At 41.7% G+C, this 24,739-nt stretch overlaps 1 protein-coding gene and 1 pseudogene across 1 annotated transcript in view; both read right to left on the reverse strand.

Moving 5' to 3' along the window:
- Positions 1-24,739, reverse strand: part of LOC121281177 (A disintegrin and metalloproteinase with thrombospondin motifs 2-like) — a 287,596-nt gene that overhangs the window by 93,845 nt on the left and 169,012 nt on the right. The window contains exon 5 of the mRNA XM_041193930.1: positions 4,058-4,141. Within this exon, the coding sequence (XP_041049864.1) occupies positions 4,058-4,141 (84 nt within the window). The remainder of the gene's footprint in view (positions 1-4,057; positions 4,142-24,739) is intronic.
- On the reverse strand, positions 17,672-17,795 carry LOC121281671 (annotated as a pseudogene).

The following is a 24,739-nucleotide window of genomic DNA, read 5'->3' on the forward strand; positions in this document are numbered from 1 at the left end:
CAGAGCAACTCCTCACTCAACTACTGGAAAGCCTCCAGCTTCATTTTTGCACATCCTATGCACACACATCTTTTTGAGCTACCCCATGGAGCTAATCATCAACATGTACATGGACACAATCGAGATCAGAAAGAAGGATCAAATCAAACTAAATGCAGAGCGAAGCATGAAATTTAGAGCTACACCACTAAAGCCAGGAGTGGTTGTGAAACTTGACAGTCATGTTGAAAAGCAAACAACCCCTAATGATATCCAAACATTTGTTGTGACCAACACAAAAGGTCAATGATCACTGCTAAGTGCAGTTCGCTATTTACCACACAAAATACGTCATTCTTCAAAGTACTGAAAATACCATTTGGAAGCACTGAACCTGATTCCAATATCAACATCTCAGATGAAGAACATGAGTTAATTGAGGCTATACCTAAGATTAGACAATATCCTACTCATCAGAGAAAACGCCCACCATACTTAAGTGATTATATTCAGAAGTGAACTATTTTTAGCTGGTGAACAAATCTTTCATTTCATTGTATATAACTGAGTGCATTGTACCTTAATACAGAAGTTAGAATATGTAATAGGTTTAAGTGTTCAAGTTATGCTTAAGTTTGTTGTTTACATTTTGGAGATGACTCATTGAAACATGCTATGTCTTTCATTCACTAATAAGGGGAGGGATGTAGCAAATTGCAATGTTCCTTTTGTTTGCTTGAAGCTACCATACACACTTGTACCAGCAGAGAGAGTCTGCAATGAAAACTAAAAAGGAAGCCATTGTTTGTTTGTGCAGTTCTAAGTTTGGGTGTCTCTGGTAGTTTCTGTCCCAAGAACTTTACATGTTACTATACTTGAAGAGCACATTTTTAACTGAGGCTCCTCAGCTAGCATCTTGCAAAATCCATATTTTGAAACTCATGACCACAACTACAGGAAAAAGAGCTTGGAAGTTGGGAACATCTCTCCTGTCTATTGCATAACACAGATGGATCTGCACCTTTTACAGATGAAAACCCAACTCCATGCCCTGGGGAGCCAGTAGGAATAGCATGTAATGATCTTTATTTTTAAACTATCAGTGTGCTTGAGTGCAAAGGCAAACCTGCTGTTCTTGATTGACAGCTCATGAAGTGTCAGGGTCGAGAGCTTTAGCAAGATCTTGCAACTCAGTTTCAACAGCATCAGGGCTCTTCACAGCATCAGCCCTCTTCACAACATTGCCCAAAAGGAATGAGGGTGTGTGCATGCATTTCCTCTATCTCTCTGCTTTCTAATATGAACATTTAAAATGGGCCACTAACTTCAAAAGGCAAGAATGGAGAGTGACAAACTTCATTGTTCTCCTTTGGGAGGTTGGCTGTTCTCAACTCATAGCTGGTGATTGATGTTGGAGTCTCAAATCATTCCATTTGTTGACAAAAGTCTGGTTTCTCCCAGAAATATAGCTGCAGTACAGTGAAGGCCAATATGATTTTCTGGCTTATTTGATCCAAGCTTAAAATCTCCCTGGCCCACTACAGCTCAAAAACAATCCAGAGAATGTTCTCATTTTAGCATTCAGCAGGTGCTGTATCATATTCATAATATCACATTCAAAATGACCAAAATTTGACATGACATGATAACACCTACCTGAAGATTTATTGCATTTTTCTCATGGAAATTAACTAGAAACTGTCTATATGACAGGTTCAGGATTCAAGCCATCAGATTTTGAAATCACATCTGGGGATATTATCAGGGGCAGAATTTTATGTTCCTTGGCGGGTGCAGGCCTGACCCGAACGGGAGTGAAATAGTGTGCGATGATGCTCAGGTGAGCATCCCAACAACATCGTGCACTCTCGTGACCTTTCAGTCGGCAGGTGCATGCGAGAGTTGGCAGCGCACCCGCCAACAATTAAAAGGCCTATTAAAGGCCTTAAGTAATTAATTAATTTGTATTTTTCACTGACCGCTCAACTGTTCAGTTGCCAGGTAGGCGAATAGACCAGGCAACCTTTGCATTTTTTATGAAGCCTCATCTATGGGCGGGATGAGGCTTCCAACGATTACAAAAAGAAACATATTTTAACAACAGTTTTCACATGTCCTTCTTCATTTGACTGAGTCACATGTGGGGACATGTTTATATCAATTGTAAAATTTTTATTTTTGTATTTAAAATCCTTCAGCTCCCTGAGGCAGCTCTGTGCCTTCAGGGAGCTTTCAGTGCACGCTCCCCCCGCGCATGCCCAGACTTCAGAGCTCGCGCTCCTCCCGCCCCTATCCAGGCAGCGCTGAGCGTTTCATGCTGGCCAGCCGTTAACTGGCCAGCCAGCGTGAAATCGTGGTTGGAGTCCGATCACAGGCGGCGATCCACATCACAGCCACTCCTGGGCCCACCCACAGATCTGTTGAAGGGTCATGAAGACTCAAAACGTCAACTCTTTTCTTCTCCGCCGATACTGCCAGACCTGCTGAGTTTTTCCAGGTAATTCTGTTTTTGTTTTGGATTTCCAGCATCCACAGTTTTTTGTTTTTAAACATTGCACTGAGTTTGTTGAGACGGCATCCCAATTTCAGGGTAAGTGAAAGTGGGAGGCAAATCTCACTTCAGTCAGTAGCAGGACACGGGGCAACATGTTGGCAATAGCAGTGGATGCATTTCAATTAAGGACGGCTCTTTCAGAGGGCAACTAAGAGTCAAGCATGTTGCTGTGGGTCTTGAATCACACATGGTCAGACAGATAAGGGCAGCAGGTAAGTGAATCAGATGGGTATTTAATGACAATCCAGTAGTTGTGAGTATTGATTCCTGATACTAGCTTTTTAATGAATTGAATTTAAAATTTTCAGCTGCCATAATGGGATTTGAACTCATGCTTCTTGAATATTAGTCCAAGCCTGGTGGATTACAAGGCCAGTAACACAACTACTATGCTACCGTACCCCATAACATCTCTTTAAGATTGGGTTGCGAGCTAGGTTTTCCACATGCCTCAGTAAGACTAAGCTGCTGGTCCAAAGTCAAAGCCGTGATAGGAGCTCAGATTAATTACTCAAATGATCTGACTTCACAAAATTACATACAGCTTTACTCATGCGGCCAATAATTCTCAGCAGAGATTTTGCCAATTTCCATTTTACAAAATTTGGCAAGTGCTTCTCAGCATTTTCGAGTACACACATAAAAGGATAATCCAGAATTTTACAAAAACAGATGTCTTCCCTTGAATATGAATACATTAAACTGGTTCAGTCTTCACATTGTAGAAATTAGATGGTTAAGGTTGGCACAAAATTGATCTCAGATTACAACTGCCAGTATTTGTGATGGAGTTGGTAAGTACACCATGATGAAATAATTAAGTTTTCTATCTATTTAACAATTTCAATGATCAGTGTTCTCAATGGCATGGTCAGTATAACAGTAAGTGCAGACTCAAATTCTGACAGGAACTGGAAATGTCCGATCGTTATCAAATCCCAATTGGGCCTGGAACAGGTGAAACCTTCTTCTTCCCAAATACAACCCACTTTGTAGAGGAATGACGCCAAGAGAAGGGATTTCTAATGTTCAAAATTTTCTTAGCCTTGGCTGCATTACTACCCAGCTATCTGAAGGTCAGAGTTGACCCTGGTGTACAATTCAGTTCAGTAGTCTAACTGAGGCTCATTGACCAGAGACCCCATAAGAATAGATGATAGCAGCCCCCTTAAAGGGGAATGATTGGGCACCAATTAAATAGTATTCTGAGACTGGCCAAAGAATGATTTTCCAGGACAATTTTTCCTGTCCGCCTCTCAACTGGTACCCATGAAGTATCTACACTGGTAGATACACCTGCAAACATCTACAAACTAGGTGGTCCTGCCCTGACTCCAGATAGCCCAGTAAGTTGAGGAGTAGAAGACACTGGTGCCCAGTCTGCCAAACCAGAAGAGGGGCCAGAGGAATTTTGGTCTCTATGTATGTAAACAACTCCTTGATATGTTGGAACCAAAAAAGTAGTACATGTTTGCTTTATTGGAGGCTACACATATACTCAGGCAGAAACAAATTTTCCATTACCTTTGCATAACCCAGCATGATTATTCGCACCAGCACAACATTGACATGGGCTCCCAGAGATTCATCATGGTAAATCTCATTAACCTGCAGGAAAATAAAAATACATTTGACAGGATGTGTTAGGTAACAATAAACTGTTTATATGAAAGAATTATAAAACCACCTTGCCTCCAATATCATAAATTCCCATCCAATGATCAGATTTTTTTTGCACTTATTCCATTTGGATCCAAGGATGAGATGCAATTTAAAGCTAAGGATATCAGAGTCACATTAGAAGTCCCAAAGGAAATTAATAAAATATAAATTATGCAGCTCGATGGCAAGAATATACCCATAGTAATCAATAGGCAATATCCCCTAGTTCATTAAATGGAAACTTGCTAAATGAATTATGCGTTTGGAAGCGAAAAATTAATCCAAAAGAAATGAAATCTCATTAACAGTCATCTTCATTGTGCTGAGGATTTATCTAATTATCTTGAGAGTCACTATTACTGACAATTATCTCAGCCAGAGTATTATTTCTTTCCACAGTGTCAGGAATAAAAGGAGTCTATAACATATCATAATCAAAAACCAGTAAGTGGTTTGTACCCAAAAACTGATAAAATGCAGCAAAAAAAATCTGGCCATTCTTATGAGACCAAGATTCATGCTGGAGTTGTGACAATAATGGTGAAGGACTCATTAGGATCATTAACCCTTGCCGAAATGGTATTAATTAGTATGATGCAAGGTAAAACAAAGCAGGATTTTAGTCATTACTGCTTAGCACTTCGTAATATATTTTTTTTAAATGTCAGGAATTTGAAGGCAAATTTTAAATTAATGTGTACACCTATAAGAGTCTGGCATTATGAACTGATTCATTATGCAAGCCACATCTACAGCTTACAGGATTATCTGAGGGCTTAAAGAACAGCCAATTTTGATTAAATGGCAAAACTAGTTAGAAGCTCAGAACTGCGATATAAACAGCATTAGGGATTTATGATCACACTATCCAACTAACAGCTTTCTTTATCCTTGTGCTTAAATAAGAACCTAATCTTTTATCAAGTATATGACATTTAAAAACACAACAACATACACATATTTCAGTTAAACAAGAAAACCACTATGACTTTTTTAAATGTTCTTTAAACACAGTCATTTTCACTGGAAAAACTCCCATATAAAAAGTTTTATTAAACACTACTAAGTTATTTAACGATCATGGCAGGCTCAGGATTCATTCTTTAGACACGAGAACCAAATTTGAACCAGTATGGGTTAATTCAATGGATACCTGAATTTAACCTGTTCAGAAACTTTTGGAGAAGAATCTCTCAAGTTAGAAATGAAGAGGCTGTTTAACTGGACCATTGGCTAATTTTGAGGGATAGCAGTTCTCCAATAGGCTCTCGTGAATGTGAACACTAAAGATATCACAGGCAGACCAAGCAAGACATCAATCCAGACAGAGGCACAATAATGCACCATGGACATGCATAAAGAAGTGATCTGATTTAATTCCATTCAGGTTTAATGAACATCATTGTATCATGTAGGAGTAGAATTAAAATGGAAAGCACTCTAGAATTTTGTTTCATAATGACCAACAGCAACAACAGCGTTGACAGGAAATGCAAGAATTTATTTTTCAAACTCCTAGAACTCTACTCTCGTCCATTCACACAGTGCTAAAACACAGTGAAGCCACTACCAAGGCAACATTGACAGGAAACCAAATAAGCTTTTCGCAAAATGCTAAGCAAGGTAACTTGATAAATGATACATATATAATACAAGCCATATCATTCCATTTTTACCATTATTTCCTGGGATGTGAGTGGCGCTGGCAAGGCCAAGGTCAAATGAGGTGGTGATGGTGAGCCGCCTTCTTGAACCGTGCAGTCCATTTGATGTGGATACATTCATAATGCTGTTAGGAAGGGGGTTCCAGGTTTTTGACCAGCAGCAGTAAAGGCCAGCAATATGGTTCCAAGTCAGGACTCTGTGTGCTTGGAGGGGATCTTGCTGGCGATGGTGTTCCCATGCATCTGCTGCTCTTGTTCTTCTAAGTGGTAGAGGTTGTGGGTTTGGAAGATGCTGTCGAAGGAACTTGGCGAGTTGCTGCAGTGCATCTTGTATATGCTACACACTGCTGCCACTGTGTGTCAGTAGTGGAGGGAGTAACTGTTTAAGATGCTGGATGGGATGCCAATCAAGCAGGCTGCATTGTCCTGGATGGTGTCAAGCTTCTTGAGTGTTGTTGGAGCGGCACTGATCCAGGCAAGTAGAGAATACTCCATCACACTCCTGACTTGTGTCCAGTAGATGGCGGACAGGCTTTGAGGAGTTCAGGAGGTGAGTTACTCATCACAGAATTCCTAGCCTCTGACTTGTTCTTATAACCACAATATTTTTATGGCTGGTTCAATTAAAGTCTCTGGTCAATGATGACCCCCAGTCCAGGATGATGATAGTTAGGGAATTCACTGATGGCATGCACATTGAATGCCACGATTAGATTATTAGATTCTCTCTTGTTGGATATGATCGTTGCCTCACACTTGTGTGGCATGAGTGTTACTTGCCACTCATCAGCCCAAGCCTGAATACTGTCCCGGTTTTGTTGCATGTGGACATGGACTGGTTCAGTATCTGAGGAGTTGTGAATGGTACTGTACATTGTGCAATCAGTGAACATCCCCTCTTCTGTCCTTACATTCAAGGGAAGGTCATTGATGACATAGCTGAAGATGGTTGAGCCTAGGACACAATCCTAAGGAACCTCTGCAGTGTTGCCCTGGGGCAAAGATGTTTGGTCTCCAATACCCACAAATGTTTTCCTTTGTGCCAGGTATGACTCCAACCAGTGGAGATGTTTCCCCGATTCCCATTGACTTCAATTTTGCTAAGGCCCCTTGATGCCACACTTGGTCAAGGGCAGCCACTCTCACCTCACATCTTGAATTCAGCTCTTCATGTTTGAACCAGGCTGTAATGAGGTCTGGATCTGAGTGGCTCTGGTGGAAACCAAACTGAGCATAGGTGAGCAAGTTATTGCTGAGCAAGTGCCGCTTGATAACACTTTCAATGACAATTTCCATCACTATACTGATGTTTGAGAGTAGACTTATGGGGTGGTAATTGGCCAGGTTGGATTTATCCTACTTTGGTGGACAGGACATACCTGGGTAATTTCTATATTGCCGGGTAGGTGCCGGTGTTGCAGCTGTACTGGAACAGCTTGGCTAGGGGCATGATTAGTTCTGAAGCACAGGTCTTCAGTGCTACCGTAGGGATGCTGTGGGGCCCATAGACTTTCCTGTAGCCAGTGCATTCCGCCCTTCCTTGATATCTCATGAAGTGAATCAAGTTGGCTGAAGACTGGCTTCTGTGATGCTGGGGACCTCAGACAGAGGCCATGATGGATCATCCACACAGAACTTCTGGCTGAAGAAGGTTACAAATTCTTCAGTTTGTCTTTTGCACTGATGTGCTGGGCTGCCCATCATTGAGGGGATATTTGTTCAGCCTCCTATTCTGATTAATTGTTTCACTGTCTATCGCCATTCAGGACTGGATGTGGTAGGACTGCAGAGCTTAGAATTGATCAGTTCTAGGTTGGTTGTAGGATCACTGATCTCCAGCTGCATTCTGCTTCCACTGTTTGGCATGCAAGTAGTTCCGTGTTGTATATTCACTAGGTTGGCACTTCATTTTTATGTATGCCTGGTGCTGCTCCTAGCATAGTCTCCAGCACTACTCATTGATTTAGGGTTGATCCATTGGCTTGATGGTAATGGTAGAGTGGGGGATATGCATGGCCATGGGGTTACAGATTGCGGTTGAATACAATTCTGCTGCTGATGATGGCCCACAGTGCCTCATGGATGCCCAGTTTTGAGCTGCTAGTTCTGAATCTATCCCATTTAGCACAATGGTAGTGCTAATGGATGGTATCCTCGGTGTGAAGGTGGGACTGTGTCTCCACAGGGACTGTGCAGTGGTCACTCCTACCATTACCGTTATGGACAGATGCATCTGCAAAAGGTAGATTGGTGAGGGTGAGATCAAGTAGGATTTTCCATCTTGCTGGTTCCCTCACCACCTACCGCAGACCCAGACTGGCACATATGTCCTTCAGAATTTGGCTAGCCAGGACAGTAGTGGTGCACTCTTGGTGATGGACATTGAAGTCCTCCACCCAAAGTACATTCTGTACCCTTGCTACTCACAGTGCTTCTTCCAAGTGTTCAGCATGGAGAGTACTGATTCATCAGCTAAGGGAGGTGGTAAGTGATAATCAGCAGGCAGTTTCCTTGCCCATGTTTGACCTGGTGCAGAGAGATTTTTAGGGGTCCGGAGTCATTGTTGGGGACACTAAGGACAACTCCCTCCCGACTGTATACCAATGTGTAGACACCCCTGGTGGGTTTGTCCTGCTGGGACAGGATATACCTAGGGATTATGATGGAGGAATCTAGGACATTGGTTGTAAGGTATGATTCTGTGAGTAGGACTTTATCAGGCTGTTGCATGGCTAGTCTGTGAGACAGCTCTCCCAATTTTGACAGAAGTCCACACGTTAGTAAGAAGGACTCTGCAGGATCAACTGGACAGGATGTGCCATTGTCAGTTCCAGTGCCTAGGTTGATGCCAATTGGTCCATCTGGTTTCATTCTTTTTTGACTTGTCTCTACAGCTTGTCCGTAGAAATTTGATACACTGCATGGCTTGCTAGACCATTTCAGAGAACAGTTAAGAATCAACCACATTACTGAGAGTCTGGAGTCACATATAGGCCAGATGAGATAAGGACAGCAGATTTCCTTCCCTAAAAGTCATTACTGAACCAGCTGGGTTTGAAGCAAATGGAATGTTAAACTCCAAAACAAAAAGGGGATAAATGTGATTTTCCTGACATCGTCATCCATCAGACTCATATCTTTATTGGGGCATTGTTGGCAAACTGACAGGCTGTTTGACAAATATTGTTTCTGAGACAGTGTTAATGTTCTGCTCAAATCCAATTGCACAATTTACTGAGCTAAACATTACACAGAGGAGCAGCAACAATTACAAAGCAAACATTTGCAGTTTTTATAAAACCTCATTTTAAAAATGTGCTGCAGCAGGTGGGATCAAGGACTCTGGTGTAATTGTGCCAACAGCTCCCTTTATTACACACACTTCTCTTTCGAAAGTGTTCATTTCTGCCTTGGTCAAGCAGCAGTAAACCAATATAATAAACACCTGTATCGCAGGTCCTATCTTAACAAAAGATGCAGTAAATAAGGTCTGGCTCTTTTTTAATGTCTTCTTGTTATCTTGAAGAACTGTGCAGAGTGAACTCAGAAGGGCACTTCTGTTCATATCTGGTATAAGCCTATGAGGCTTTCTTAAAATATAGAGCAAGCAGAGTACCTTAAGAAACTTAGACAAGTACGCAAGTAGTGAGCTTAACTGCTCGAGTTGTAAAGAATCAAAAGAGGCATTCCTGCTGAGAAGCTCAAGAACATTTACATCATACAAGGAGAAAATAAGTATCTTAGAGAGATAATGACCAATCTGGAACACATAAAAATAAACATAAGGCAGTTTTGTTACCTCAGCTACTGAAGTTCAGTGGAGGTAATGTTTTCACCACTGTCAGCCTGTTTGTCTGTAAACAACATGTCTCAAAAACAAATGTATAGGTTTCAATGAGACTTAGTACACAGATAGGGTATGGCCCAAGGAAGAACTAATTGGTTTTTCGCAGTGATAGAGACCTGGATCCGGATCCTGGAATTTTCTAAAGGATCCATTAACATTGAGAGATAGGGAAAATTGACTTTTTCTTTTAGAATATTGTGGATTTCTCCATTTAGAATGTTGTTGACTATTTTAGAATGTTATGGATTGTCTCAGCTGCTGTGCTGGAATTTGTCATGCTGTCAAAATGTGAGCAGAGTTTTCAGAGCAGGTTGTTGGGTATGTATTCACCTGAACCTTCCTCGGTGAGATAGAGGATCTTAACAAAAAGATTTCTTTTTTCAGCTTTGTAGAGACACAGCATCAACCAGGCAGAGTAAAGCCTCAAGGAAGAGCTGCGTAGTTTTAATAATGTTGAGTTAACACAGCATGGTGAGATACGCACTCTACTGAGTGCCCTCTTCACTTGTGTTGAACATGCTACTGGCGTACATTGTAAAGCCGCACGTCTCACAGTTACTTCTGCTGATATCAGTAGCAATCATCATCATCATCAAATTAGCTCCAGCAACAATTGTGAGTGCAAATTGTTCAATTCTGAAATATTTTCCAAATTTAAATTTCTGTCCTGTTCAACTCCAGCTCATCAATCATCACAGCACAGCATATTTTATACTACATAAACAGGGAACTAAATAAAAGGAATGCATTAAATAACAGAAGAGAAAAGAGGGAAAAGAATTTTAAAAGATCAAAGAATTAGAGACAATATGGCAGAATATGGTGAAAAACTGAGCATTTGCATTTACAATGTAACTCTTGAGCATAAGCACACCAGCAAAGGAACAGCTCTAATACCATTAGACATATGATATAACCTGAAGCTGGTGTTCCAAATTAGATATTGCAGTGGTTAATAACTGGTTAGACTATACACAACTTAGCTCATATATCCAGGCAGACAGGTGGAAGTATTCTATGTTTATCTAACAGATCAATGTGTCGTTCGCAAAGTCTTAGCTGTACTGAAAAATGAAAAGCTTCCTTTATCAAAATTGATCAGCATTCAAATTTATGTCAAGTATCTCAAGTCAAAAGAGCATATTCCTCAAGCTATCCTCTCACAAATTGCCACCTAATGGGAATTCTTGGCCCTTTTGACAAGTGCAAACAAGAGCACAGGAAACAAAAACAGTCATTAAATGTAAGAGATGTTCAATTAAAACAAAGCTGTTTGTTAAAAAATAATTAGCATTGCTGTTATGTGATAATTATATAACATCAGATAAAATAAAACATAATATAATGGGCAGAGTTTTCCGTTTCTGCCAACAGTGGGAAATCGTGGCAGATGGGGCACTCAATTTGGCGTGATGGAAAAAGTCAGTTTCCTGCCAACAGGAAATTAGTTCGGAATTTTGTTACCCAAACTTTGATGGTGGGTTAAAAGGTAGGTAGTGTTTCCCACTGGAATTTTATAATCAATTGCTCAGGTGCCTGATAATGATGCTTGGACAATTTTTTTCCTGATTTTAAAAACTTTATTTCCTGGGTCTCGGGTCTTCAGCTCCCTGAGGCAGCTCTCTGCCTTCAGGGAGCTTTCTGTCAGCGCTTGCCTGCGCCCACATTGACGTCATCATCCGCCCTCCTCCCACTCCCACCCCGGCAGCGCTGAGCTTTTCAGCACGTGTTTCACACTGGTGGCTGTTAGTTGGCCAGCCAGCATGAAATTGTGGTCGGGGGCTGATCACGGTCGGTGGTCCATTTCCTGACCGCTCCTGGGACTGCCAATTGCACCTGTCCACTGAGCTGAAAATTTAGGCCTATGTCTCTAATTCTAGGCTCTCCAGCTAGGGGAAAAAGCCTCTCAACATCTTACAAGTTGAGAAGGGTAATTGTTTTAGCCCATCAAGTTCTCTAAGAATTTTCTACATTTCAATGCGATCATCTCTCACTCTTGAAAGCTTCATAGAATATTCTGTATGCACATTCTACTCAATCCCTCCCCAGAGGCAGCTCTCTCATCCCAGGAATCAGTTTAGTGAATTTTCATTGCACCTTATTTAAGGCAAGTGTATCCTTCCTTTGGTAAGGAGACCAACTCTGTACACTGCACTTCAGATGTGATCTCACCAAGGCCTTACGTAATTGTAGCAAGACTTCTTACTTAAATACTCCAACCCCTTTGCATTGTCATTTCCCTTCCTAATTCTTGCTGCACTGCATATTAACTTTCTGCAATTCACGTACAAGGACATCCAAATTCATCTGAATACCAACATTTCTCAGACTCTCACTTTAAAAAAAATTTCTGGGTGGAATTGTGGTAGCGGGCGTGAAAAATGTCATTTTACCCACCGGCCGCAAAGGTGGGTTTTCTTGCTGTATTGTACCATTCCCGGCACGTCCCGCCTCATTAATAATGCATTCACAGGAAACACTTCGGATTGCTGGCAGGTGGGCTCGGATTTGTCTGCCATGCCAGCTTCCTACCTCGTGCACCATGGTTAAAATGCACCAAAGCACAGTCTACTTCATATCTACAGAACAGGACTGCTCCAGGTGACAGGTGGCCCAAAAGCAAAGAAGACGGCAGCCCCCAAATTTACTGACACCTCTCTGGGGCCCCTGCTGGATGCAGTGGAAGGTCGCCGCAATGTCCTCTACCCTCACTCTGGCTGCAGAAGATCCACCAGAGTCACTACTCCGGGCTGGGACATCGTGGCAGTGGTGGTCAGTGCCACCAGAGCACAGAGGAGGTCAGCCATCCAGTGCAGGAAGAGGATGAATTATCTCATCTGTTCCGCAAGGGTAAGTCAACCAACTCAACACACTCCCAAACCCACCACACATCCACAGGGATTTCACAGCTCAAGGGACAACACCACTAACTCTCACATATAGCTTCATATCTCCATCAGGCTTATACCCTCTGGAGCTCATGTACTCATCGCATTCATGACTCCATTCACTACACAAACATTCTATGCTGTGTCATGCGTCCTGCTCACAGTCTCTCCATCTGTTTTCATGCAGGAGAAGCTAGCTCACAGCAACAGGGAAAGGTTCCAAACCGGGAGTGGAGTGGCCCGCATTAGGCCCCTCACTCATCTTGAGGAATGTGCCATCGCGTTGACTGGTGAGGACATGGACCATGCCTGCAGTGATGGTGAGGTTGATGGCAAATGCCCACGTGAGGATCCTGCACCACATCATCCCCCTCTCAATACAACTGTGAGTGCTCTCTCTCCTGCTTTTGACTCTGCTGCCATGCACTAATTATCTCTACTTTGGTTCACAGGGAGCTCTACCAAGCAACCGACACCCTCAGCCCTCTCAGTTCCATCCAGGTCCTCACCTCCAGCCAAGAGGACACCTCCTCCATTGGACAGCTGGAAATAAGCAACCTGGAAGACCCACCCGCCACGTCACCCAACGACAACGGGGCCGGAAAATTCCAGCCTCTGCCTTTCCATTCTTCCTACCAAAGTGGATAATTTCACACTTCCCCACATTGTACTCCGTCTGTAACTTTCTTCCCAAACACATCAGTATCATCAGCAAACTTGAATATATAACACTTGGTCCCCTCATCTAAGTTATTGATATAAATTGTAAATAGCTAATCCTTGCAGCACTCTGCTAGTTACACCCTGCCATCCTGAACATGATCCATTTATTCTTACTCTCTGTTTTCTGTCTGTTAACCAATCCTCAATCCATGCTAATATCTTAGTCCCAATCCTACAAGCTCTAACCTTGTGTAACAACCTCTTGTGTGGCACCTTATCAAATGCTTTCTGAAAATCCAAATATACTATATCCACAGGTTCTCCCTTGCCTACTGTGCTAGTTACACCCTCAAAAACTCTAATAGATTTTTCAAACACAATTTCCCTTTCATAAAACTTCACTGAATTGGCCTAATTATATTATGATTTTCTAAGTGCCCAAATACCACATTCTGACGAATAAATTCTTCCTACCACTGATATCAACTTAACTGACCTAAAGTTCCCTATTTTCTTGCTCCCTTTTTTCTTGAACAGCACGATTACATTTACTATTTTCCAATCTATGGGGATCCTTCTCAGTAATATCTACTAGATCAAGCCCATTTATCTCTATGGGCTGGATTTGATTCCGAGGCGGTGGCCCTGAAAAGTCAGGGGTGAGCTTGCGTCTGCCTGCCTGGAAGCCATGACTGGATTATACAGATATCAGGCAGTTAATTGCTTAAGATTGTAGCTTCTGCTTCCATGTACAAGGATGTCCCAATGCCAAGAGTTGCTGGCCAATCAGTGAGTTGGCAGCTCTCCAGTCCCAGCAGCACCACCAGGAGTGGTGGCCACTGCTGGTACTGCAGTCAGTCCCTGATGAGGAGCCATAAAAGAGGTTGGACTGAAAGGTAAGTAGGTTGGTCTCGTGAAGGCCAGTCAGACAGTCTCTGGAGAAGGGGAGGGGTGGTGATCAGGAGGCATGTGTTGGAGGGAGAGGGGAAGGGGCTCAAGTGGATGCAGCTCTTTCCACTAGAGAAGGTGACCGTCATTGGGCACAGGGTGTCCTAATAGGAGGGACCACCCAAGCCCACAGCCAGGCCACATTGATGGCTGGAAGAGGTTAAAGGGCCTCAACTGGCCCAAGACTTTGACACCTACTCCGTTGCTGGTAAAATACCAGCAAAGGTGGATAGGCAATGGCATAACACCAACATCGCACCCAATTTTATGCCCCCCCACATGCCAGCTCACTCCCAGGGGGCATAAAATGCCAGCCTTTTTTTTCTTCATTCTTTCAATCTGGAATGTGGGTGTCGCTGGCAAGGCCTGCATTTTTTGGCCATCCCTAATTGCCTTTGAACTGAGTGGCTTGCTAGGCCACTCAGAAAGCAGTTAAGAGTCAACCACATTGCTGTAGGTCTGGAGTCACATGTAGGCCAGGTTGGGTAAGGACAGATGATTTCCCGCCCTAAATGACATTGGTGAACCAGATGGACTTTTACAACAACTTAAGATAGTTGTCATGGTCACCATTACAGAGGCTAATTTCGCACATCAGATTTGTTAATTTAATTAAAATCCCACCAATGGTGGGATTTGAACCCTTGTTCCCAAAGCATTAGACTGGGCCTCTGGATTACTAGTCTAGCAACATTACAACCATCTCCTCATCTGAGCCAATAATTCACCATCTTGTTGCAAATGTTTCATGCATTCTGATTTGCCATCTTATTATTCTTACTTATTTTTCCTGATTTGGCCATCGTTCTAATATTCTATGTCTGTTGTTAAACTTTCTGTCTCATTCTGACACAATCTGCTTTATTTTACACAATTTGTTATTCTGCTCTACAGCCTTAATTTTTCTCTTCTGACATATAAATTTACCCTTACCAAAATTCTCTCTCCATTACTAAAGACCTTTCCATCTTCAATATTTACTGTTTAGTACCTTACAAATTCTCGTGATTTAACTAATCAGAGACTCTTATCTTTGTCCTTTTTTTCAAATTATTTTCAATCCCACAGTGCAGGTGTTTTTTGCAATAGTAATACTTGCCATTCAATAGTCTTTTAACTTAAGACCAACCTTCAATGTAAGTTTATATTCAAACTCACTGTGAATTGTTCTGACATTTCTATGTCCTTTCACTGCTTATCCTCCTGAGGCTTTCAATCCTCTTCTAGGTCAATGCCAATTTTTCATTTATTTGCTATTGACAGCGTACTTAAGACAAGAGGTGTTTTCATGAAAAGTGCACCATCTCACCTGACAAAATTTATTCCACTTTCTCGCTCTTTTCCTTCTACTCTAACTTAGGAGTATACGAACACTGTTATACTTGGTTTAATCTGCAGTTTACTTGCAATCACTCTATTCTAATAATAATACTCAGATTTCATCTGTCTAGGCTGTTTTGATTGGTCAGTTTAAGAGGTGTGTGGATTTGTTTTGTAGGTAGTGTCTGGGCCATGTGGAAGCAAGTGGGGCAAGGAGAGGACTGAAGCGTGTGACACACGTGCAGTTGTCAATTGTTGTGGAGGAGAAGTGGGGGTTGGTGCAGAACAAAAGAAGTGGAAGGTAATGGGAGCCAAATCACAAAGTCATCTTGGCTGAAGTGATTGTTTCCATGAAGAATGGAATGGGGTTGATTGGAGAAATGGGAATGTCAAAAGCTAACGAAGGCATGGGAAGGATGGAATGGTATAGGATGGCTTGTGACAGATGGATGAAATTAAGGAATTGTTTAAGTGTGGCAAAATGGCAGGGACCATTATTTGGTATAACTGATTAGGCAAAAAACTATTATTTGCTGAAAATGAAGATTCGCTAGATTTGAATGTATAAGTTTTAGAAAAGTTGTCAGGTAAATCAAAAGAGTAAATCAGCATTGAATCTGTAGAAGATGATGATGATAACAGTCTATACCCTCCAGAGTTTCCAAACAGTCTAAGTCTAATAAGCATGCCACCATACAAACTTAGCTCAAAGAAGTCACAAGGCCATGCTCTTGACAAAGTTTATAATTATAATCCTAGACCTGTTATTACATATGGCAAGCTTTGTGTAGTATTATTCAGAATGAGAGGTTTTAATTCTGTTGAAGTTTTTGGTGAAAGAATAATGAGAAATCCTGTATTTAAAGAAGTACTATTGTAATAAAGATACCAATTTGACAGCAAATATTTTGGGTTCCTGCCAGTGTTATATAAAATGTACGAAAGTATTTGATGGCAAACCTGCCTCTTTTAAAGAATTTTCAGTAACTTGAAAAGTAATAGAGAAGAGGCAATATCAGTTGATAAATACTTGCTCATCAAATAGCTTAAACTATCAAAAGGATGCTTCAGAATCTTTGATATAACATGTTTCCATAATGCTATCAAGCCATTTCTTATATGAAGATGTGCTTCACAACTTTCCAGTAACAAATGTTAGTTTATTGGCTGGAGCTGAAGTTTTAATCAGTCCCAAGGGAAATGCATGTCAACTGCCTAAGTGGAGCTCTAGTGCTAACATTACAATTGAAGGAAATTGAGTGACACTTTGGTTTATGAATAAAGAAATGGATTCCTCTCCATTTCAAACATTAGTCATCTTTGAATATGTATTTTGCTGAAATTTAGGTTTTCACTTTGTATCTCATGTTTTTGTTAGGATGATATAAAAAGAACTACCCAATCAAATTATATAGTTCTTCTTTGAACTGGGTACTATGTTCCTAAACAATATAGACAAAAAGAATGTTGATGGGCTTCTGCTGCAGCCCATTTAAAATAATGCTTGCACGTAAGCATCATTTTATTACATGATTCACTAATTAACGAAGTACTAGAATTACGATCTTACTTGGTCATCAGCGACAGTTAGAATGATTGTTATTTGTGCTCAGCCAGAACCTTGACATGTTGAAAGTTCAATTTTATGTGTACATGAAAAGGGAGAGAATGGCAATGCAGTCACTTTGTACAACCTCAGGCCATGCATAAAACAGCATCATTCAGTTACCTTTGATCAGTCTGATAATTCAACTCAATCTCAACTTAGGAAGAGCAATCATCACAGTATCAGTATAATATGTACCTTCAACAAATTATCTTATTCTTGCCCATACAGTACTGCTCTATTCCGTAATTTTGAATGATGATTTCATATGCATTGAGCTGTGAAAAAGTGATAAGATACAGGAATATGCCACCAATTTCCTCCATTGCATGTTTCAATCAGACTATCAATTTGTTGTAACTCTTTCGAGTACAAACCTGTTTCCATCTGTTTCAGATGAAGTTACGTTGTTTCATAGTTTGCCATTGTGAGATTTGAACTCTTAATATTGTTTCATAGTTTGTCATTGTGAGATTTGAACTCTTGATCTTGGGGTTACAAACCCAGTACCATAACCACTTGGCTATTTAGGCCAAGCTAAGCCTACTGCACCTGGTATTCCCAGGCAGTCTCCCATCCAAGTACTAACCAGGACTGAGTCTGCTTAGCTTCCAAGATCAGATGAGATCGGGCGTTTTTTTTTCAGACTAGTATGGCCGTAGGCAAAGATGTAACTCTTTCGAGTACAAACCCATTTCCATCTGTTTCAGATGAAGTTACATTGTTTCATTGTTTGCCATTGTGAGATTTAAACTCCTGATCTTGGGGTTACAAACCCAGTACCATAACCACTTGGCTATTTAGGCCAAGCCTAATCAGACTATCAAGTGGAACTCAGCATTTCCCAGGATGGAGGGAGGGAGTCATTCTCAACAGCTGTCAAGCAGCTCTCATCAGCCAGTTATCCAGCAGCATTGGCAGAGGTCTGGAAACAATCTAATTACTTTCAGCTGGAATTCCAGCAACGTTGAAAAAATGAAATTACCTCACCAGAGCTGCCAAGGTAAGACTGGATTTCACATAACTCTTACTGTTTGCACAGCCTCACACCTCTCAATTTCAGCCTCTGGCACCAGCAATCAGGCCTTATGCATTAACATCTGCAAATATCTCACCAGCTCATATTTATATTCATTTTAAGTGCTAGGTATGTACTATTAATCCTATTAATTTATTTTTGTATTCAAAGGTCAAAATTAGAAAGTCAAAATTAGAATGACATAATTGTCTCTAGTTGACATACTATTAGCCAAGCAACTGAGACCCAAATGAATCACAGTTGTTGAGGTGAGGCTCCTGAAAGCTTATATCAAAGTTAATTAAAGTTCAACCAAATTTAATAAGATGGTAATTTTTGAAACTTGCCAAAAGTTTAGTCTCTTGATTAAGAGTTATGTGATTAAGTCTAGTCTCTTGATTAAGAGTTAGGAACATTGTACCCAGTTCAAAGAAGAACTATATAATTTGATTGGGTAGTTCTTTTTATAATATCCTAACAAAAACATGAGATACAAAGTGAGTTATGTAAGATAGTTTGTGAGCTTCTGTATTTGTTTGCCGCTGTTCCGTCATCATACAAGTTAATTTTTGGATGGAAGGCCCTTACTTAGCGCACTGCTCCAAATTTCCTTACAAGTTGTACTGCTTTTACACCAACAGAAAATTAGTGGCACCAACAGATGCTCTGGAGAGCTTTTCAGACCAGAATTTTTTGGGTGAGCTCATTTGCATATATAATGGAATAGTGATTGGTATAAAACCAATGTGAAATAGGAGTATAAGTTGGATAGATGAAAATGAGAGTGCCGCCTTTCAAAAGACAAGTTTTTGCTGAAGACTATAGCAACAATAAGCTGAGGGAGCAACAGATAACTAAGAAATAATGCTTGACTCAGTGAGCCAACTTGGATCGCAGGAAAAGCAGATATATGCGTCCCTTATGAATCTGGAATTGTCTAACAAGCATGCAATCCTGAATGCCCATGATTCAGCCAAGGTCAATGATACAGGGGATCATAGTCATGAGACTGTGGCACTGTACAGCAAGTAGTTACCTATGGTGAAAAATGTAAGCATCCTAATTGCTTTCACAATGACCTCGTGGCACTGGTTACGGATCTTCAAAGAATCATGCACTGCATCCCAGTTCATTGCTAATGTTGGAATTGTGCCTCAGTAGAGTATATGCTTTCAGTTGGTAATCAAGAACAGCAGTCCCCAATTGGGGAAGTATTAGGGCTTCATTACAAAAGTATAAAAAGATGTTCACAGTCTGTGTGGGGAGGGATTGGGAGAGTCTGTGTCTTTACTCGCAGGCTTGGAAATAAACCTGCCTTAAGATACAGGCTGGCTTCAGACTCATTCTTTCCTCAACATGCAATTATTGGAATTAACATTCATCCTCCCATTCCACAGCCTTGAGTGCACAGCTTTGCATGGTATATACATGGTTGAACTTGCCCTTACCCAAGTACATTACACCATACTCATCTATATTAAAAGACATTTATAAGCCATTCTCACATTTCACATATATCTGCCTGAAATGTATGTTTTACACCTACAGATATCTTCCCATCATCCACCAGCCTGTCAGTGGGTCCTTCAATATCGTGCTTCAGATTGTTAATACAGATTGTGAAGAGCAACCACTCTGACATCGATCTCTCTAGAATTCCATCAGTGACCAGCTTCTCACAGAGAACTTCTACCTTCAGTCTATACAAATGTCATTAAGTTCCTTTCCAGCCTAAAAGATCTGCCTGTCAATCCCACAGGACTTAACTTTGCTTAGTAGGCTTTTGTACAGCACTTTTTATCACAGACCTTTTGAATGTTAAGATGCACACTGTCAGTTGGGCTTCTATTACCTGTCAACATTGTAACTTTCTCAAACAAAATCTCCTAAGTTGGTGAGACAGGGCCTTCTTTTCCAGAATCCATGCAGAGATTCCCTAATAGCTTCTTCTCTTTCAAGGTGATAGCACAGTGCATCTCTAATGATCTCCTCTAGCAATGTGCCTAAGGATCAATGGATATTATACACAGGATTTTCAGAAGGCATTTGATAAGATTCTGTAGAAGAGAATTATACAAATGCAAATGACGAGTTGCAGCAACACACAAGCTGGCCTTCTGATTTTTTACAGTATTCAATGCAACCCGTGGGTGTTTTAAATTTTGGAAATTTCTCGTTGCTTTAAAAGACAACACTTAAACATAACTCATGGACTGCAGCAGTTCAAGGCAGTGGCTCACCATCACCTTCTCATGGGCAATTAGGGAATGGGTAATAAATGCTGGCCTAGCCAGCAATGCCCACATCCTGTGAAAGAATAGAAAAAAAAATCCCAAATCCTTTCCATGGACAAGCAAAAGTCAAAATCCCAAAACATGTTACTGGGACCTCCCTGGAGTCACAGGCAGTGACAAGTGACAAATGATGGCTCCCAGGGATCAGTACTAGGGCCCCACATTTTTACTATATAAATAAATTACTTTGATATGGGAGTAGAAGGGGATACATCCAGATTTGCCAATGATACCAAGCTCAGAGTTAGAGTGAATTGTGAAAATGAGAGAGAAAATTGCAATAGGATGTAGATTAAGCAAGTGGGAGAACAGGTGTAGATGTATTTTCAGGTAGCAAAGTACAACATAACACAATTTGAACATAGTAATGGAAGTTGGAAGCGTAATGATAACAGTATGGGAGAAGATTAATGGGAGAAGACTTGTTCATTTAGAATATTGGGGTTAGTATGGCAGTCTGCACACAATACCACAAAATAATTAACCTAGAATCTTTCCCCATAATAAAACTGAAGGACCTGCTCAGAGGGGTGTCCATTCCCAGCTCTTGCTGAAGGGGGTGCCCAGTTTTTTTTTTGCCTGGGCGGACTTTACAGGCCCACCAACTTGTCATCTCTTCAACAATTTGGCTGGAAAATTCAAAGCGCTTTGCCCAAATGCCATCCTCCCTTCTCCCATCAAAAAATGCCAATGGTCCATGAACAACTAACATCTTTTGACTGGCTGCTGGTGCTCAAAACTCTGGCCCCAACCGCCAGTATTCTCAGCACATTGTAATCTGCCCACTAGGAGCATTAGAAAACATATCTGCTCATCAAGAACCCAGGGAGGAACAGAAAGATGGAACAATATCAAGATCATTGACCCAAATTATATTCAGTTTTGGGCACCCTACTTTAGGGAGCATAAACGCACCTTGGAAAAGTGCAGCAACAATTCACCAGGAGGAGACTTGGGCAAAAGATCTAACTATGATGAGAGCCTGAGTAAAGTGAGACGACATTTCCTGCAGAGGAGAAGGTTAATTCTGATCTGATCGTTTAAAATAATGCAGGAATTGGCAAGGTACATGAGGAATGACATTCTTTTGGAAAGAGAATCTAGAACAAGAGGGTGAAAACTTATAACTCAAGCTGCACCAGTCAAAAGCCAATTCAAGGAAAACTACTTCACACAAAAGGCCATGAGAATGTGAAACATATAATGCTAGAAGGCGGAGGGGGATAAAGGGGTGGGCAGAAGTAAACAGGATTATAAATATTGTGCTACTATACCTAACAAATGGCACATCAAGTGCAATGAACCAAATGTACTATTTATTTCATGACAATCCATTGCATATTAGAACAGAAAACATTGTTGCCAATGTTCATAGGTGAACACAAGTACGTGATGTATGACATTTTTTTATCCGTTATTTTAGCAACCACTAAATGGATTAAAGCAGGAGACAAAGTATGTCTTACAATAGCCTAGAATTTATCAGCAGCATTAATAATGCATTTATTATTCATGTTGCAAATAATTTCTAGACAATCATAACTGGTCAGATTTGATACAAAACAAGGAATACTCAACAGCTTTAGCAGGACTGATTAATCAGGAGTAGTCTTTAAATGTATATTGTGATAATACTCATTATTAAAGATCAAAACTAATAAATATTTATTATTATAACATGCACCTTCACTGTTATAAGCAGTTTTGGTGGCTGTTCAAGTCATTATTTTAAAGTATCCTGACAAGTAAGCCAACAAAAATGTTAAAAACAAATCTCAGTACTAAAAGAAAAGTGAACTAACAACATTAGGAGAAAAGAATGATGAGAAACTATAATTTTGGAGCTTAATCATGCAATGATTTACAATGAATGTGGGCCTTAACTTCCAAATTCCCCAGCATCAGATTGGGGGGGATGTACCCCAAAGATGCACTGGTGAATCCCCTAGGTAAGGTTTGCACACCAAATGCCTTGCACTGGGAAACATCTGAAAATGCAATTTAAATTCTAAATTTCAGATGGTTCCAACTGGGTTACACTAATGGTTACCCAGGAAAGGTTAGGATTGAAACCACTCCTAAATTCTGGCTAATTATTGTACAGACGCAGACAGACCCCCACCTGCCACCCACCTCGGGACACCCCTTACAGTACCAAACCCCCAGGGGACTCCCCCCAATAACCCCACCATCCCCACAGGAGTCCCCCACACCACCAGGGGTCTCCCCCATTCCCCAGCTACACGCCCCCAGGGGATTCCCACACCATTCCCGACCCCCTAGGGGTCTCCCCCCCAACCCCTGACTACACCCGACCCAATGGGTGTCCCCCACACTCCCAGGGGTCTCCCCACCTCCCAGCTACCCCCACCACAGGACCACCCCTACCCACACTGGACTCCTCCTCCATTATCCTCCCCAACCGGCCCGACTGGACCAGAGGCCCTCCCCCGCCCCTCCCCCTCCACTCCTGCGGCCTGATCTGCCACCCCCAAGGCTCGACACCCTCCCCCCCCGAGACCCAAACTATCCACCCCCCACCCCAAGACTCAGTCCACCCCCTCTCTTGAAGGCCAAACTTCCCCCACTCCGAGGCCCGAGCCCCAACACCCGCCCCCCACCCCCCACCCCACACTCTCCAGACCTCAGATTCCACCCTCTGGACCTTCAAACCCCTCAAATCCTATCCACTTACCTTAGACACCTTCTCCCTCGTCTGTCAAGCACCTTTAAACTTACCTGGCTTACGGCAGCTAGCGCTGTAAATAGTGGGTGTGGCCTTCTTCACTTTGACTCTCCTACACTTCAATGCTGGGCCCCAGGTACATGCTGCATTGCCTGGATCTTGCCCAGCCTGAGTCGGAAGGTCAGGCAAGACAGGCTGGGAGAAAGAAAACTGGGCACGAGTGGCAATCCGACTTTGATTGACACTCCAAGGAAGTTCAGGCCCAACGCTTTTATACTGCAGGAAGTAAAACCAGCATTCATTTTTACTTTTATATAGCTTCAAGACAAAGTGCTTCATAATCGATGAATTACTTTTGAAGTGCAGACACTGTTGTTAGGTAGGTGAATACCTACATGGATCAGTCGGGCTGAATGCCCCATTTCTAAGTTTTAATTTCTATATAATATAAAACCTGGCAGTTGATTTATGCAGCGGAAGATGAATGATCATTTGGCGGTGTTGACTGAGGGGTAAATGTTGGCCAGGATAATAGAACTCTTTGTTCTCCTTTGAACAGTGCCCTGGTTAAGTCAATCTGAAGAGAGAGGCAGCCCTCAATTTAATACTTTATCTGAAAGATGGTATCTCTGACAATCCAATGCTTCCTCAGTACAACGTTGAGGTGCATTAATGCTGAAGTGAACTTTGAATCCACAAGCTCCCTTCAGAGTGTTATCGTTGAACCATGCTGATGCTTGCAAGGTGATAAAGCAATTAAACATTGAAATTTCTGAGTGTAAAGCGGGAACATTGTCCATGGAAGGTGGTGCTAGAACTCGGGATGAACACAGATCTGATGGGCTTCCACCTTGTTTGCAATACTTCCCAAATTCTGAATGGACAGGGTCCTTCTTACCACCACCGTCGGCTTTTGGTCTGTGCCTGGGTAAGTTTTCAGGCTGCCCTGGGAATTCCACCTGTTATCCCAGCAATGGGTTCAATGTGAGTAACATCTGCTGAGAGAGGTAGGCATGTCTCTGTACTGGGCCATCTTGGTGCCTCAAATAATTCAAGAAGAAAGGTAATTATCTGACAGGCAATCACCTTACAATGCAGGCCACATGGAAACATTATACGTTATTACACTTCGTCTTTGGTCTGCATGGGGCCTCTACTTCCTGCACTCAGAGCAGCAGGGTGCTGCGCTAATTTGCATGCACTCCCTTGGGACAGTTATCTCCGCTGTTCTCCAGGCCATCTACCTTGATTATTAAAATGAGCCCATTCCTGAAAATTGGGGCGGCACAAAGTTGTTGTCACCACAAAGTGCCAGGTGTCTCCTTTAGTACACTTCTGGCAGCAGAACATGGGCCAGTAATTTTTGGTGCATTTCCTTTTGGTGAAGGTTTATGCTTTGCACTCATAGTTAATTGTGCTAAAAGAAGTGACTCGCACATTTCCCCAACAATTTCTCACACACTGAGCTTCCAACAAGAGTGGGAGGATGGGGAAGAAGTTGATAAATGAGTAAAACTATGACACCTGCAAGAAATCAGCTGGAAAGTAGCTTTTTGAGCTGTTTGGAAATTGGTTAGCAGCCACCCTCTTAGTAAAATATTAGATATTAG

The sequence above is a fragment of the Carcharodon carcharias genome, chromosome 8 (genome assembly GCF_017639515.1).
Source record: "Carcharodon carcharias isolate sCarCar2 chromosome 8, sCarCar2.pri, whole genome shotgun sequence".
NCBI classification, from domain to species: Eukaryota; Metazoa; Chordata; class Chondrichthyes; order Lamniformes; family Lamnidae; genus Carcharodon; species Carcharodon carcharias.